Genomic DNA, 18,824 nt, shown 5'->3' with positions numbered 1-18,824 from the left:
TTCTCTCCTAAGGCCTGAAATTGTAGCCTTAAAAATCTATTCTTTGCTTCAAACAGTTCATCTCCAAGCTAGGAAACATAAAAGTATTTCACTTGAAAAGACTATTTATTATGTGGAATAAAAGAGAAAAGAGAGGTAAGGGAAAAGTAGAAGAAAGAAATTAAGCAATATATTAGCCTTTCCGTGTGAGCCATGGCAAGCCTAAGCTAAAGATGCCAACATTCCTGCTCAAAACTCCCATTCTGGCTTCCCCTCGCCTGCAGGCCACTCTGCTGCCATCACTGAACAGATCATCTAACTTTACAAAGGGGCTCTTGGCTACAACCTCACCACTGCTATCACCAAGATTGCAATGGCTCAGGCAAGCGGGTTAAGCTGCTGTGGCAGATACAACATATGAGCAAACAGATTGCTGCTGGCCCCTTGTCCAAAAGCATACAATCTGTCCTCCCAAGACACAAGGGATGTTCTCCTCCTGTAAGAACACTGTGACATGTGTCAACAGAAATTTCCCCACTTAAGCCCTTCTCTTTGCCTTCAAGGATAAGTATAAGCAACCATTCTTAAGAGGACTTGGCAAGCATACACAGTCCCAGAATTATCTTGCTGGCAATCTATTCTTCTGTGCAGCTTCAGTAGCTACTTCTCTCTCCTCGTTTACCAATCAGATTTTCCCAGAACCTATTAGGCATCTGATATTGACGAATCTGCCAAATAAACAGAACTTAAAGGCCTAGAAGAGTGTTTGGTGAAGGATCACCAGAACTGGCAGTATTTGAGGCCCAGATATTGGTAAGTTACCTACTTTAAGAAATAGCAAGTGACAAATTCTCAGATTAAAGCACACTGGATGAACTCGCACAGAATGATAGCAATGGCTATGGTCATGGCTGGAGTGGTCCCCCTAATACTGAGAGCCAGTGGCTGATGTTGTAATATGGGCAAAAAGGAACTGATGTCATGTACACTGGAATCCTTAAATAATGGAGGAAGACTTTTAAAGCTTGTCTTAGTCCATTTTCTGATGTTAACATGGAACACATGAGACTGGGTAATTTATATAAGAGAGAGAGAGAGAGAGAGAGAGAGAGAGAGAGAGAGAGAGAGAGAGAGAGAGAGAGGGGAGAGATGTATTCATCTCACAATTCTAGAAATCCAAGATCATTGTGCTAACTAACATCTATCTGTTCCACTTCCAGTGAGGACTGTATGCTGCTGCTCCAAACATGGTGAAAAAGCAGAAGGAAGAAGCAGCAGGAAACGAAAAAAGGAATTGAATCCTATGATAAATAACCCAATCCCATTAAGAAAAGCATTAATGAGGATGGACACCCCACCCCTGCCATGACCTAGTTATCTCTTAAAGACCACACCACCTCTCAACATCATTTCATTGAGGAATTTAACTTCAACATGAGGTGATCTTCTTTGTCTCTGTGTGTGTTTTTCTGTGGTACTGGGGGTTGAATGCAGGACCTTGTATGTGGTAGGCAAGCCCTCTATCAAAAAGCTTCATCCCCATCCCTTTGTTTTAAGACAGGGTCTGGCTAAGTTGCTCAAGCTGGTTTCAAACTTGCCATCCTCCTGTCTCAGCCCCCAAGTATCTGGGATTACACATGTGTACCAACACACCCAGCTCAACATGAGTTTTGACAGGAACAGACTATATTCATACCATAGAAAAGATGAAAATAGAAAAACCTTTTTCTGGGTGCATGATCCAAAATTATCAGAAGTAAGTAGAGTCTTTGTGGGATTTTTTTTTTTTGAATGAGATATTGAAGAAAATCATCCAGATATAGTCTATCTAGAAATGGGAACCAAGATAATCATATAGAATATTCACCATCCTTAATATAAGAACCAATGAGCAGAGTTTGAGCAATTACTCGTGTCTTTTTATTCAAAGCAGGTTTTTGTTGTAGGATGCTAAGGGAAAACTCTAAAATAAAAAAAAAAAGGAACCAATTGTAATCACACTTGACTATTGGCCTCTATATTGATCATTTCACTTTTACTTACATTCTGCATAACCTTTGCACCCTGAATATTTGCAAGTTATATTTATATAAGTTGGATGTTCCCATGCGAAACAATAAATACATGTAACACTTTAGAAAAGACCAATTGAAATGGAAAGCAGGAGTTATGAAGGAAAATAGACTTTCTTTACCTTCTGCTCTTCGCTTGATCTTGTTTGAGAGAGCTCTTGTCTCCCTTGTCTCTTGCAAATGAGGAAATATATGTGGACATGTCTAATCAGATGCCTGGCACATAGTCAGAAAATAAATGTAAGCTTCCTTTTCTTTTCCATTAAGCTTCACCTCCCTGTGCCCCCAAGGGTGCTTTAGAACATATTAAGACTCATAAATGAATTCTAAAAATAGCAGTCTTTAGAATAGTGAACAAGGAATTATAAGAATAATAAACCACACACAGATGACTTGAAATAATTGACAGGATTCTATCCAATTACTATTTAATAACTCTATCAAAGACTGTTTTATATGTCCTAATGTTCATTTTCCCCTGGTTATACAGTAATAGAACTCCCCTAGTAAGCTGGGCACAAGAAGACTTGAAATAAAGGCAACATTTTATAACTTCCTTGGATTTAGGAGTGGCCATAATGCTAACTTCTGGTCCAAGGAACTTCAGCAAAAGCGGTGCATTAAGCTTTCTAGAAGGGATTTTCTCCCCAGTCATGCTACGAATCAGTCTTTTGCTCTGCTCTCTCGAGCCATTCTTGGACCATCTGGGAAGCATGTTCAAGGGGTATTCTATCCTCAGGAAGCTTCATTATGTACTTTCATACCCTTTGATGGGTATGTGACATCATCAGTTTTGCCCAAATCAAATTTTGGATGAGGGTCCACACAAGCAGGTATAGAAAAACACAATGAAATTTTCAAGGTATATATTTTTCTTCTGGAATCTATATATTTAACAAGTATCTTGGAGGCTTATATCACTGAAACTTGAGAGGCACTAACATAAAGCAAACATGGTCAAAAAGAAGCAAGAAAATCTTGTGGTTTCTCAAGCTAGCTGCTAAATGTTTACTGAGCACCTGTTATAAGTAAGATTCTCAGCTAGGCCTCAGAAATACATCAGTGAACCAAACAAAGCTTTGCCCTCATAGGGATTCAGCTTCATATTAGTGTGGAAACATAAAAATGCACTTCAGAGTTTTCAGTGGAAGAGTTGAGACAGAAAGTATTTTTCAGTGTCAATAAGAAAAAAAAAGACCCAACCCTTATTCACTTTCAATAATAAGAAGAGTTACAGTCAGCAGTTACTAAGTACTTCTTATAAACTAGAAAGGTGCCAAGCACCTTCCTATTCATTATCAGATATTCTAAGATAAGCATTTGCACCAATATTTTTTCCTTTGATTTATTTGGATATATCAGAATAAATATTGCATATGAATTTAGACTATTTGGGCTTAAGTTCTGATATGACCATTTGCTGTCTGTGCAATTCAGCTGATTTCTCTCAATTTCATTAACTAGAAATACCCTGTTAGCATGGCTTCCCAGAATCACAGTCAGAACCAACCAACTTACTACAAGTGAAACATGTAGGACAACATTTGGCACATGGAAAAGACTTGTGAAATAACAGTTGTCATTATTATAACTAATGATTTATTATTAAACATTAAATATAAGTTAAAAGAGTGCACACATAAATTTATCCAAACTGTGTGGATTTCACAGAGCACTAATTATTTGTTTTTGATAGTTGACATTTTTCTTGAGTAGAAACTACACAGAACTACTTGTACTGAAATTATTTTTATATCTTTCATTATATCATAGATTATAAAGCTAAGATTATGTTCTATTCTCTCATTTTTAAAAAATCTGAGTGTATCACTCTCTTAGTAGCAGAAAACTAAATGCCATTTTTGCTGCATAAATATCTGCCACACAAAAAATATATGAATGTGAGGCTGGGGTGTGGTTCAGGAATAGAATGCTTGGCCCTCTGTTTGATGCCCAGCAACACACACACATCATATGTATATATTTTTTATACATACATGTACTTCAATAAGTAATTTTAGTACTTACTTTGCATGATACATTCAAGTTCTAGGTGAAAACATTTTAAACATATTACAAAGATTTTAAAATTAAAGTTATCACTAGTATATTTATACTATTTTTTAGCTAATTGTGTAGAATTATATTGTATAGGTGTGGTCATATCATTTACTTTAGTATTCTGAGTTTTGCTAATATTTTATAAACAATATAAGAATGTACATCCTTGGGGGCTGGGGCTGTCGCTTAGTGGTAAAGCGCATGTGTGAGGCACTGGATTCGATCCTCAGAACCACATAAAAATAAAGATATTATGTATCCATCTACAACTAAAAAAAATTTAAAAAAAGAACGTACATCCTTTACCTATGTATACATTAATAAGAATATACATAAGACGAATTCCTAGAATAAATTTGATAGGCCAAAATTTACACGTTTTATTTTTCATCTTTTATAGATGCAACCAATGTCCTTAAAAAACAGCTATAATAGTTTATACTCTTACTAACAGTAGACGTGCATTTTTACCCAACACCTTTATTATGTTAATTTTAAGATCTTTAATTGGAAGAAATTGAAATTAAGACTATTGAATAACTTATAAAGCTTAACCACTTGTGTTTTTCTCCATCCTCTACAAACAAAAATAATCGACTGCTGAATACATTTACTTTTAGCCTCCATGCCTAATATATTAAAAAGAATTTTCCCAATTAACTAATGAATATTTTTACTGTATTTTCTCTTTAAAAGGAAACATTAAGCACAAAGTCGAATATGTCTGCCCTAGGATAGAAGGATAGATCAGGTGCGCAGTGTCCAGACGGATGTTAGAAGTGTAAGCATTCCAAAGATCCAGAAGATGGCAGTAGACGTTTTTCTAAATGCTAGAGCCTTGCTCCGTGGCGTTGCTTAAACGAGAAACGAAAAATACGCAGATTGTTGCTATTTTTATCTTCCCCTTTTTTAAAATGATGAAAGGTCACCTAAAGGCCAAGAAATAAGGAACCGGGAAGAGTAGACCTCCTCAAGGGGTAAAGGATCTGTAAAAAGGAGGAACACACACACACACACACACACACACACACACACGCACACACATGCACACACACACATGCACACACACACACATGCACACACACCCACATATACACACACAGACACACAGCACAGGGAACCAGAGGACCAGAAGTCCCTTACTCTCTTAGCCTACATTTCTTCCTAAGTGAAATCATCTTACAGTACCCATTCGAAAGAGCACTGTGAAGAGCAAACGAGATAATAGGTAAAATACAAATGTGGGCAGCAGTCTGGAGCACTAAGAATGAAATCTGTAGTCAGTCAAAATTATGTGACACCGTTCTGTACAGAACTACTCAGAGAAAATGAAATTCTCTTTTAGGAAGGTCCAGCACAAGCTCCTGGAAGAGATTAGGACAGATGGGGAAAGAGTTACCTCAACAGAAAGTTAACAGTGCAAGGTAGTGAAGAGGAAAAGAGGTCTCTGCCAGGCATGGTGGTCTGAGAGGTTTTCACCTAAAATAAAAGATTCTGATATCTGAAGGAGAGGGGAAAGGGCATTTCAGACAGGCAGGTGGTAATGCTCCATGTGTGTTTGGAAGAGTGTCAATGAATTTGACTTACCTAGAAATTAGGTAAGTAAGATAAATTGCAGTTGCACATGAAAAAAAATTAAGTTGGGCTTATAATTACCGAGGATATGCCATTGCTTCTCAAGCTTTAATGTGTATACAAGTAACCTGGAGGTAGTCAAACAGAGATTATTGTTTAGTTGTCTATGGGCTGTAAACCTGAGATTCTGTACTCCCCAAAAGCTCTGTATGTTCCATTGTTGGCGTATAAATATTTAGGATTGTTATGTTTTGTTAATGGTATAATTCCCTTAAGCAGTATGAAATGTCCTTCTTTGTCCCCCTTGATTAACTTTGGCTTGAAATCCACTTTATCTGATATGAGGATATTCTCAGCAGTTGTAGGTGGGGTCTTCTGGAGTGTGATGCTCCACCCTCTGGATTGCTGGAATGAGAAAAGTAATCCCATAGGTGGAATTCCTAGGATTTTGGCTTAGGCGGGCTCTAGGCTCTTTGGTGAATGCCAATTGGTCTGGAGATTTTAAATTAGCACACCTTCTGTGCCCAGTACTTGCTGATTCATGCTGGCAGACTGTGTCCCAGCGTATTTCCCCTGGGTTTCACTCACTTGATGAAGGAGCCAATTCCTAGTCCCCTACCTCACCTGCAGACCTCACATTTTGTGGTCTTAGGTTCAGTTCTCCAATCTCTCCCACCCACACCCTTCAGAGTTCCCAGCCAGATGCATCTCTCCCAGCTGGTCCTGCAAGCAGTCATATTGGAGGGGGAGAGGAAAAGCCAGATGATGGGTTTCTGCCACCAGTTGTTCCCTGTATATGTAATGCCAGATTCATGGGACCCCAATAGACCTCCAGGAGCCGAATCTGATGCAATTGTTACCGCTGTTGACCGGTGACGAGTCCTTGCTTCCCCAATGTTGAAGAATAACACCAAAGAAGCACGCCGAGGCAAGGTCAGAGTAGATATTAGAAGTTTATTAAAGGACAACAGAAAAGACTTCTCCTGAAGGAAGAAGGGGACCCAGGAGGTGGAATCCGTGGAAGTGCGGTTGTCTCCCCTTTTTATAGTTCTTTCAGTCATGGAATGTAGGTGGGAAGGCCTGAGGGGTGGGACACAGGTGGGCCAAAGAAGCAGTCTGAACAGGAAGGACTTCATTAACACTTCTTTGTGATGGGCTATCTTCAAATCTGCTGGGGCTGTTGGTTAACACTTCTTTGAGGCGGACTTTGGCCTAAGGCCTTTTCAGGACTTCATAAACATTCCATGAGTTGTCCTGTTTCCCCCCCACACACACAGTCATTCTCAGTATGGCCTCCATTTTAGATTTCACTCGGTATTAGATTCGATTTACCTAACTACACTGACTACCTAACTTTAAATCTGGCTTCACAATCACACAAGAGTCTTTATGGCAAGCTCAAGCCTGGATTCACAACCGTTTCCAATGCAGTGGTCCCAGGGAGTGAGTCCTGATCCTTTGTCCAGTGAGATTTTATAGGTTTGGGGGGGATACTCTATGCATCACAACACAGCAAATCATTCCATACTGCGGGAAAGTCAAACAACAACTCTTAACATTGATGAACACATTCATTGTTGATGTGTAACAAGTTGGGTAGGGGTGATTGGTTAGTACAAGAGGGGGAACTGATTCCTTTGAACTGATTGGTTTAGGCCACGAGGGGTCGTGCTAAACTACATGGTTTCCCAGAATGTCATCAACCACCATAAACTACTGGGGGGTCATCTGACATCCATGGTATTTTCCCTGTTTCATGCTGATTGGTGGTTGCTAGGGGATTACTATGGGTCCTCACCTAGCCTGACTGAGTCAGGGACACCTGGGGCTGCAGATCTCCCCTGTTATTTGTAGACAAACAACTCATCAGGGTGGGTATGTGCCTAGGAGTGCTCTGTGGGTTTTTCCAAGGACAAGGGTCACACCCACTTCCTTGGACAGGCTTTGCTCTGAGGTAGAGGCTGGTTTCTCAAAAATGAAGTCACATTAGTTTCTCATACAAACCTCTCTCCATGTTTGATTTTCTCTGGGTCACTTAAGCACACTCTTTGTCATGCAGTGGGTGTTTCCTGGGCCTGTATTTCGGGCCAAACTCAAGTTTGTCAGCAATTGATCCCCTCAGCTGCTGGCCCTGACACAGTGACTGCAAAAAAAATTTTTTTTTCTGTACCCTCCACACACCACCTAGAGAGATGATGGCTTCTTTCTCTGAACATGGATGTCATGCAGCGTGTCTTTCAGGTTTGTTTGGCAAAGTTCTTGGTTTCTAAATACTCTGTACCCATGAAGCCAGATTTAAAGTTAGGTAGTCAGTGTAGTTAGATCGGGTCTAATATAGAGTGAAATCCAAAATGGAGGCCATGCTGAGAATGATTCAGGGAAATGCAGGACAACTCAGGAATGTTTATGAAGTCCAAAAAGACCTTAGGCCAAAGTCCACCTCAAAGAAGTGTTAACCAACAGCCCCCAGCAAACTTGAAGGTGCTGACTCAGAAGTCCTTCCTGTTCAGACTGCTTCTTTGGCCCACCTGTGTCCCACCCCTCGGGCCTTCCCACCTACATTCCATCACTGAAAGAACTATAAAAAGGGGAAACAACCGCACTTCCACGGATTCCACCTCTTTGGTCCCCTTCTTCCTCCGGGAGAAGTCTTTTCTGCTATCCTTTAATAAACTTCTAATTTCTACTCTGACCTTGCCTCGGTGTGCTTCTTTGGTGTTATTCTTCAACACTGGGGAAGCAAGAACTCGTCACCAGTCAACAGCGGTAACACCCAGACATGCCTCCAGCCTCCCCAGAATGCAATTTCCTTTAATTCCCTTATCCCTCTACTATTATCACAAAGGGACTGCTCTGGCTGATGCTTAAGGCCCAGCCATGGCCACAGATGTACCACTGGGGATTTTTTTCTTATTTTATTATATTCAACTTCCTGTGTCCCCTGTCTGCTTTGAATGCCTGGTTTTAAATTCTGGTAAAGTCCCCTTCAGCTTTTTTTTTTTTAAAGGACACTTACAGAGTCCACACAAAGTCCAAAGAGCATGCCACACACCAGAATCTCATGCAAGAGATTTATTGTCAGTAGCACAAGGCAAACCAACAAGGCTGTCCCCTCTGAGGAGAACAGCAACATGTCGGCACTCACAGAGCAGCTGCATAGCCCTCAAGAGGAATTCCTAAGCTGCTTAGGAGTTGCATCATAAACCCAGGTGGGGCTGATCGGTTAGCAGGCACAGGTCTAGGGGAAGTTAAGCAGCACTGCCTCAGAATCCAAACTTTGAAGCCTCTAGATAAAATGGCTCCTGACCTACAATGGCGAATGTGATGCCAATGTTGATCTGATGCTAATAGTTTTGTTCACCCACCTTTCAGAGAAGCTTTCTGGTTGCTTTCTTGGTTTCACACCTCAGAGCAGCCAGTAACATGACCTCCTCTATTCTGCCATCTTCCTATCCATCTCTTATTTCTTACTTTTTATCCCTTCCTTTCAGTCAATCCAGTTGTGAGAGGCAGAAAGATATCAAAGGCAGGCAGTAGTTAAATCTACACTGTGGTTTTATTCCTTACCCTGGTTCCCAAGTGTGGGGTGGGACTTTGTCAAGAATAGGTGACAGGGAGCTGTGGTCCTCGTGCAGGACACACACATCTCAGTATCTTCACTTATTCTTCACTGTCTCTGCCTCTATCATTCTAGAGAAACTTAGCTAGTCTGTGAGGCCTGGGGGCCTGGCAATGTCAAATCAGGGTCCAAGCCTGAAATTATACTGCCCTAATCCCTAACAAAGCAATTCTCTGAACAGTGAAAGAAAGATAGTATATACACCAATGACACTGAGGCAAGAGGACATTAAAAAATCAAGTCTTAGCCATGGAGCAAAGAGAAAGAAGCACATTCTGAAAAATATAAGAAGATATTTCAAATTCATCAGGTACAAAACTTGCAGACAAAAATGGGAAGTGCTAGATATAGAAACCTATAGGTAGAAAAGCCCAAATCTTAAATGGATAATAGTTTTTTTTTTGAATCTAATTATCATCTCCTTATAATAGCCTTTTAGTGCCCAGTATTCTAGGAAGAGATGATTAACTAGTTCAATGAGAAAGATGAAAATCAACTATTTCAGACTGGATTCCTAGTCCACACGAAAACATCTGCTCTTTCTAAGCACCAGAAATCAGGTTTACAGTCCAGACTATACCTGGATTTTTTGGTGTGGCCCAAGATTTATCTCAGTAGAAATTCCTGTTGAGCAGCAGGTTGATTAGACCTACTGAATCAGAATCTCTGGGATGAAAACAAATACATGGAATTTTAATAACATCCTCAGGGGATTTTCATTGACCCTCTAATTTTAAAATCACTGCTTTAGAATTTAAGGAAACTTAGTGTGTGAGAATATCAACACTGGGATTATAGAAGACAGTCTAGTTTATAGACTAATATAAATTATCATCTTTACATGTGCTTTATGTGTACTTTAGGGTTGATTACAAGCAGATGATACCCAAACCATAATTTCAACTTTATTATTCAAGAGTACTATTTTAGTCAGTTTTTTCACTACTGTGACTAAAGGACCCAACCAGAATAATTGTAAAGGGGGAAAAGTTTATTTGAGGGTTCATGGTTTCAGAGGTCATAGTCCATAGAAGGCCAGCTCCATTCCTCTGGGCTCAAGGTGAGGCAGAACATCACCAAAGAAGAGAGTGTGAAAGAGAGGCAGCTTACACCAAGATCAGGAAGCAAAGAAGAGAGTTTCCACTTGCCAGATACAAATATATACCACAAAGCTATGCCCCTAATTCCCACCTCCTCCAAGCACACCCTACCACTTCAGTTACCACTCAGTTAATCCCTATCAGGGGATTAATTCACTGGTTGGGGTAAGACTCTTACAATCCAATCATTTCTCCTCTGAATCTTCTTGCATTGTCTCATATGTGAGCTTTTGAGGGACATCTCACATCCAAACCATAACAAATACATAATCTAATATTCTCTCTTCATTGCAACATCAAACAGTGCTCTTCAATTCAGTCAATTACTACCACTCCCCACCCCTGAAATAATTTATATCCTATAGTAAGTAACAAATTATGACCAAAGTGGTAGAAATGAACATTTGATGCTTGTCTGGAGTTTCTATCTGGTGAATTTATCTTCCTCTTTTGGCCTCTGATATTCCTACTATTCTATGATACTGTGACAAAATGCTGTTCTCCCTTTTTTCCTCAATTCATGGTCACCTAGGCAGTGACTACATCTCCCAACCTCCCTTGCAGCTACATATATGGCCACATGACCAACTTTGAGCCAATTGGATGTGATTGGAAAGATGTATAATTTCCAAGCCATCTCTAATTTTAACTTGGGCTGGTTACTACAGCCTTTGGCTTTTCTCACCTCTCTGTAAACTGAATCAAGGAAACAAGAAAGACTAGCTTCAAATAATGCAGAAAAGGACAATGCCCAAGGAAATGGAAGAACAAGACAGAAGACCTTAGCTCTTGATTAATCTATTAAAAAGAGCAGCTCCAACAGCCTAGACAGACTGAATTGTTACATGAGAAATAGTATCCATAGTACTTAAGCCATTATATTTTTGCCTTCTCTTTTATAGCATCTTAGCCTTTACCCTAAGAAATACCAGTGACCACCGTTAGCAAATTAATGCACAAAACCACCCTTTAAATTAGACTGAAGTATTGAAATGTCACGTTTATCTTCCTCAACAAATACTTTTTTATATAGACCCATTAGGCAAATATTGGACAGGTACCTTAATCACAAAAGGAGACTGTAAAAAAAATTAAAACATAAGGAAATGCAGAAGGTCACAATACATGCAGGTAAAATCCTATATTTTTGAAACCAGTTTGATTCATCCAATTCATAACTTTGTCTCAGTGGTCAGTCTTTTTATCACATTGGCATACACTCCTTTCAAGCATCTCAATAAATTATATAATTTTTAATGTTAAAAAGAATATTTACTTTCTTGTACAAAATATAAATGGATTTAAGGTGTTTAAGATAGAATTTTCAGTCACTGGAAGTGATAACTCATTGGGTAGACTTTTGCATCTGCTAATAAAACAAAAAGTACTAACACAAATGTTCACAATATATTAATAACATATATATGCATATACGTATAAACACACACAAAAATGATTCTCAGTTTTTGCATTTTTTAATTATAACAATTCGACTTGTGTATTATACAATGAGACCCTTAAACTCATTTCATGTTCTGAATTGAAACTTTCCTACGATATCTGGAAAACCAGTACTTCATTCTGTCTGTACTGGCAGCTCCTAACACTTGTTGGACTTTGCCCCATCAACCCTAATATAACTCAAAAATTCAATTGGTGTTGCCTGTAAATATATATCAACAGAAAAAATACAAAAAAATTTATTAGTGAGTAGTATTATCAGCAACTACATTATTAGTTATGTACTTATGAGATTATAGATTATTTTAATGTTCTTTTATTCTTTGTCTATTTCTGGATATTTGAAATTATCCACAATGAGATTGTAGTTTTATAATAAGGAGAAAATTCAAAACTTTGCAACTTCAAGTAGTGCTCTTCAATTCAGTCGATTACTGAATTGAAACAAAGATTTTTCATTCTGTGTCCACATCTTTTTCAGTTCCTAGTCTAATGTGTTCCACGTAGTAGATGCCCAAGAAATACATGTGACAGAAGGAAGAAAGAAAAGAAGAATGTGGTGAAAGGGAAGAATCTACTGGCTATCTTCAGCTTGCTCCTTCAGATCTACTGTCTATCCTACTTGAGCTTCAAAAGACTACTGATATGAACTGCCTGGGTAAGTTCTCTTGTCCTTGGCTTCTAGTTGGGTTTGGCCAAGTGGATGCACTAGCAGAAAATCAGCGGTGATTACTCCTGGTACACCCACTGCGCTGTGGGTCACTGCCACCTGCTGTATACCTCAATCCACCAAAACCAGGACCTTTCCACACAGGTCTTCTGATTGGAAAAAGCACTACCTCCTCCCTGCTTTGAGACCTTGGGAAGGCAAAGGTGCCCTGCTTTTAATGAATTCAAAGCACACCCTCTCCTTTGTATATTTGCTTTCTCTCTTTTTAACATTTTATTCAGTCCTTTGAAGTTCATTTATTAAGTCATTTCAAATTGTCCAATTTGAATATACCACATATGTATTGCTAAGATAGGCTGGTACCAAATGTATTCCTTATAAGAGCCCAGCAGGCTCTAATCTTGAAGAAGGATTCAGAAGAAGGGTTTTAAAAATCACAACTATTGCTGGTTTCAAAAGTCTCAACAAAAAAAATTACTTTAAGGGGCTGGGGATGTGGCTCAAGTGGTAGCGCGCTCGCCTGGCATGTGTGCGACCCGGGTTCGATCCTCAGCACCACATACAAACAATGATGTTGTATCCACCGAGAAATGGAAAATAAATATTAAAAAACTCTCTCTCTCACTCTCTCTCTCTAAAAAAAAAATTACTTTAAGTGGAGGAACTTCACATTTATTTAGAAGATTTTGTAATTATAAACCAGAACTAGTTATCATGCTTTTTTGCCTTCCAAAAGACAAAAATAAAAATTCAAAATTCAAAACAAAATTCAAATGAATTGTCTTCTCTTTCTTCATCCTTACAATAACCATCAGACAGACTAAACACCCTATAGATACTTAATTTTAATTCTTCAATACATATGAAAACAAACAAAGGATACCTATTATGAGAATATTCGTGTGGATTATTCCTTTTCAAAGATTAGTTCTCGTCCATTTGTCAATATGACTTTTTTTTTTTTTTTGGTGTCCTTGTCTTTCAACCTAAAAAGACTACTTGGAGTTATTTTAGTATTTAAAATTAATATTAATTTTATTAAAGTTATAATTTAAAAACTGAAGCTTTTAAATTCAATGTAAAAATCTTACTATTATATTTCTAAATCTGGATGAATTTTAATATTTACTTTTAAAGTGGACTTTTATTAATATTTGGTGTCTTTTAAAACTTATTTAAGGTTCACATAAATATTTTTAAATTTAATCTTTTTTCTTTCTTTCTTTCTTTTTGTACTGGGAATTGAACCTAGGCGCACTTTACCACTGAACCACATCCCTAGCCCTTTTTATCTTTTATTTTGACACAGAGTCTTACTGAATTGCTGAGGCTATCCTTGAACTTGTGATCCTCCTGCCTTAGCCTCTTGAGTCACTGCAGTTACATGCATGGCCACCACACCTGGAAATTTTCATATATTCTTTTATTTAATACTGTTAAGTAATATAACTTACTGAAATGTTCAGAATAATATGAATCTAACAAAAAATAAAAATTATATGAATCTTAAGTTCTCTTAAGCATTTCAATACTTTTTATAATTTTTAAGTTTATCTTAATTTTTCCAATTTAACTTTAACTCTAAAAATTCAAAGGCACATTTTTAATTGGAGACTAGTAATATGTCAGATCCTACAATAAGCCAAATATTCTTAACTGTTACAAATATTTAAAATATGAAATATACATAACTCACTCATACAGTTAATAAGATAATCAATTTTATTGGTTGTTAGTTCATTATTTCTATCTATAAATGTCAAATAAAAAGTTTTATCAACCAAGCAAATTGAGGCCATTATCAGCAAGGTGATTTAACTATCCAATTAAGAAGGGTTATCACCTCAGTGGCTGATATAGCATCAGAAACTTCTGACCAAGGCACTTCTGGAGCGGTTAACATCTAGGGCAATTTTTCTTGCCACATTGAGGCAACTGAACCCTACTTTGTGATCATAGCACAATTAGTCTCTAATCCCATTCTCCTTCTAGTGAGTCTGTCTCACAGACCCCATTGGATTCAAGTTATACATTACTTAATGCTCAAGGTTGTATTCAACTTATTTATTTACTGTTTGATACTATTCTTAACTATTTTCATATTTTTCCTCTTGTTTAGGGACACCACTCTTACAGATATTTTAATGATAACCAATTAGACTTTGCCTATCTTGATTATGTCACACTAATGACAATAGTCTTAAACTTTGACTAAATTTCTTCTTCTGGTTACTATATGATAGGAATGACCTAGATAAAGAACACAACCTGTAGGTCTCTGGAGTACACTATTTAACGTTTCCCTACCGGTTTGGGCCCTGCTCTTGGTTGATATGCTCTGGTCTGTGAAGCATGGGTCTGGGATGATTTAGGTTGAATGGGTCTAGGCTGAGAAGGCTTAGCTTGGGAGGGCTGGGGCTGAGGGGCTTTTGTCTGAGAAGATTTTGCTTGAGAAGACCCAGGTTGAGAGGATTTGGGCTGGAAATGCTTCACCTGGAATGGCTTAGGCTGATGGGATATGAACTGAGAGCTGGGTAAAAATTTGCTCTTAGATGTGGAATGAGATCCTTTTTGGAAAACTGAATCTGAAGGCCTAACCTGAGCCATCAGCTTGTTTCCTTGCTGAGAAGCAGGTCTTACTAGTTTTTGTGTGTTTCCTGTTGGCTGAAAGCACTGAGGGTGAAGATCTTTACTATGGGATGCTGTTCTAATAAACTTTCCAGTTACTTGAGTAATTTTTGTTCCTGGGGCCAGGGCTTGCTTGGGCTGTGGTTTCCCTACTGGTCCTGCTACCTGTGAACCTATAGAACGTAGGTGACCTACCAGGGAGACCACTGCCCCAAACTTTGCAAGAACTCCCATTCTTTGTGATCTCTCAGGACAGGCCCACACATGCTTAGAACTGGGTCTTGGGGGTCTTCCAAATGTTTGATTCAAGTGATAGTCCCAAGAGGTGCTTGAAAATTTTGTGAATTTTTCACCTGAATAATATCTCTGGGCTTGGGAATATTGGGTACCAAAATCTTTACCTTTTTTATGGGACCTTGAATTCCAAAAGGGCGAAGCACAGAACCATTTAGATCTCTGTTCTGACCCTAAGTGGGAGCCCATAACCCAGGGAGACTCCAAGGAAACCTGGTCAAAGTTACCTCCAATTCTGTTTGGTGAAGGCCAGGCATTTTCTAGATGAGACTTGGATACTGGAGAGTGGTGAAAATTCTGAAAATTTTGGCTGACTTCACCTGCAATCCCAGGATCTCTCGTAGGTCTCAAAGCTTGGCCTTCAGATGAATTTGTTAGTTGACTATATCTTTGTTGTCCCTCACCTTCAGCTGTTCCAGCCCTGTTTACATTAGGGAAATTCTGAATCCCTTGAGCATTCTCAAAGTCTTGGTCTACCTGAATCCCCAACTCCCTGGCCAGGGAGGCCATATCCTTCACAGACACACATCTGAGTGAAGAGGACATCACTTCCTGAAGGGCAGTGGAAAGGCCTTCCATGTTCTTCCCTCTGTCCCCAGCTTCTTCCTCTTCCCAAAACAGTAGCTGTGATGGTTTCAGTTTCAAGGTCCTCTGGAAAATCTGAGCCTCTTCACTCACCCTGGCTTGGGGACTGAGTACAAAGTAGCATCTTTGAATGGTACCTTGTCCTAAAAACAACAGCAAGTCCCATTCCTTCTCACCTAAGCAGTCAGCGAAAAAAAAAATAGCTGAGGAAACTTCCACCAAGAGCCCAAACTGTGTCCAAAAGCTTTCTAGGTCTCCACGAAGGTTGGCCACAGCAACAGGCTTTTGGAAAATACCCGGGCTTTCATCACTGTCAGGAAAACACCATGCTATCTCAACAAGGCCATCAGATATTTGCCTAGGAAGCATCGGAACAGAAAAATCGTGATGAAGAAAGATTTTGTGTGATTTCAGTCGGTCAGGGCTGAGCAGTGCATTGAGGATTCTGGACTTGGAAAAACTACAGTGCCCTAGACGTACAAAAGAGATGACAGGCATCTTCATGAGACTCAGAAACTCTTCTGAATCCCCCGTGGGCCCTCCTGAGGACTGTGTTGACCGCTTCTTCACAATGTCCTCCATGGCCCTCAGCATTAAGATGCTTTTGTTGTTTTCTGAGTCTGGCAGCAGCAGGGGAAGAGCAAACTGGCATCGATACATGTTTGACATGACTTCTCGTTGCAAAGAGCTGTCTGAACACAGCATGGAGGCACAAAGCACATCGAGGGGATGAATGGTTTGTATGTCTCGAATTTCCAACTTTTCCAGAGCAGTCATCAATTCCTCTTTGCTGTCTTCATCCAGAACCCTGCGCCTGAGGATTGAGTCTCTGGCTGTCACATCCAGTGCTTGAACTTTCATCAGGAAATTCCAGGATAAGTCTGCTGGAGTCTCAGGTGTCCACCTACATCCATGATCCAAGGAGAACTGTTTAACCAAATCTGGCAGAAGTTTTCTGCTTCTATCCATATTCAAAGAGGAAAGTACATCTTTAAACACTTTCTTTCTTTCTGTAAAGGAGAAGATACTTAGTGAATGTTATATTCAGAATCTATGTTTCCTTCACTGACTTTTTTAATTAAATAAGAAACTGACATTTTCACTACAAGAAGATGAAATGATACAAATGAAGGGAAAGTCACATTTCACCACTCTGCCTATTCTATGACTCTTCTAAGAGATATGTCAATATGCTCTGTATGTTTGTTTCCCATTCTTTCTCTATACAAATACACAAGTATGCCTGCATATATAGAAATTATAGCTTTATTTAATGAATGCTACTTTATTTTTACATAAGCAATATCATATTAAACAAATGACTCTTTAACCTCTTTCCGCTTAACGATTTTCCTTGCAAATTCTTCCAAGTCAGCATGTGGAGAGATCTCCCTAATTCATTTTAGCCTTTCATGTTTAGATGAGCCATTACTTAATCAATCATTGCCTAAATGAAACAATGATCATTTAGTAATTCTTCCTTTTAAATTTTTTTGGCTAATCTTTGTATTCAACAATAAAAACCCTTGTTAATTCTTCATTAAACACACGTCTGAAGGATCTCTAGCTTGATACTGATTTCTTTCTTTCATTTATCGCTTGCTGAATTTTAGAGAATCTGAAAATTTTTATTTTTATTAAAGTTTCCTTGGAACCGATATGCTGTTCTTAATGTCTCCTGATCTCCCATTTCTAAATATATTTTCTAGCTATTTCTTGATAACAGAGATAGTGCTTAGTAGAGAAAGAAGATTGGAGTGTACTTTACTCCTGACAGATGAGATGGTAAACTAGCATAAGTTTATTAAATGTCTTTGAAAAGGAACCTAGAAAAATAATAGAAGTGAGAGAAAAAAATGGATTTTATGAATGAACAAAAATAACTAAAAGATATCTTTGGTTAGTCTCAAGGTTGTTTAAATAGGTATATTACTGGAGTAAGAAAGTTGAGAGGAATTGATGATAGCAAAAAGGGCAGGCAGTGAGAAGATAATTTTCAGGAAAGTTCAGGTTCTGTTCTTGCCTATCCCATACTTTGCCTTAGGTCAACAACCCTCCACATTTTTAGCACAGAAATTGACATTCACATAATCCTGGCCTGATATCTAGAGTTGGCAAAGTTACAATGGTGCTAAATGGAGTAGATGGAAGGAACAAAGTATTTGTACACACAAAAAAAGAATACATCTAATTAAGCACATAAATGGATAAAAAGAAGTAAGCGATAATAATTTTAAAAGTAAGCAATAATATCAGGAACCCAGTATCATTTTCATAAATTAAAAATTCATAAAAATAGCCCAACTAAGGCAAAGAGAAATGAACAGATTTCTGTTGCTTCTCATTAGATATTGAATTTTTAATTTGAGTCCAGTCAGGTTAATGGGGAAGTGAGACCAAAAAATGAAAATAAAAATCCAGACTCCTAGGATTTTAACTACCCAGAGTCTCTAGAACATATTATACACAATGAACAGGTCACTATCCAAAGTTAATAGACATAAGAAAAAATAGGAAAGGTGGCCCATGCTTAATCAATGAGATTGACCCCAAGAAGACCCAGATATTGGATTCAACATATAAGAATTTTAAGACAGGGGTTAGAGTTGTGGCTCAATGGTAGAGTGCTTGCCTGGCATGCATGAGGCCCTATGTTCGATCCTCAGTGGCACATATAAATAAATAAATAAATAAATAAATAAATAAATAAATAAATAAATAAATAAATAAAATAATCCATTGACAACTAAAAAATATTTTTGAAAAAAAAGAAGTCTCAA

The 18,824-nt window shown here is 38.4% G+C and overlaps 1 protein-coding gene across 2 annotated transcripts in view; it reads right to left on the bottom strand.

Annotated features, from left to right (window-relative positions):
* Card6 (caspase recruitment domain family member 6) overlaps positions 1-18,824 on the bottom strand; it is a 39,027-nt gene that overhangs the window by 10,665 nt on the left and 9,538 nt on the right. Inside the window, exon 3 of one of the 2 annotated variants that reach the window (XM_078017894.1) lies at positions 15,687-17,054. In XM_078017894.1, the coding sequence (XP_077874020.1) occupies positions 15,687-17,054 (1,368 nt within the window). Of the gene's footprint in view, positions 1-11,532; positions 17,055-18,824 lie in introns of those variants that run through there. The other variant, XM_078017886.1, reaches the window with a different exon arrangement.

The sequence above is a fragment of the Ictidomys tridecemlineatus genome, chromosome 1 (genome assembly GCF_052094955.1).
Source record: "Ictidomys tridecemlineatus isolate mIctTri1 chromosome 1, mIctTri1.hap1, whole genome shotgun sequence".
NCBI classification, from domain to species: domain Eukaryota; kingdom Metazoa; phylum Chordata; class Mammalia; order Rodentia; family Sciuridae; genus Ictidomys; species Ictidomys tridecemlineatus.
Note: the sequence above shows the minus strand (reverse complement) of the source record. Positions and strands in the feature narration are given on the sequence as shown.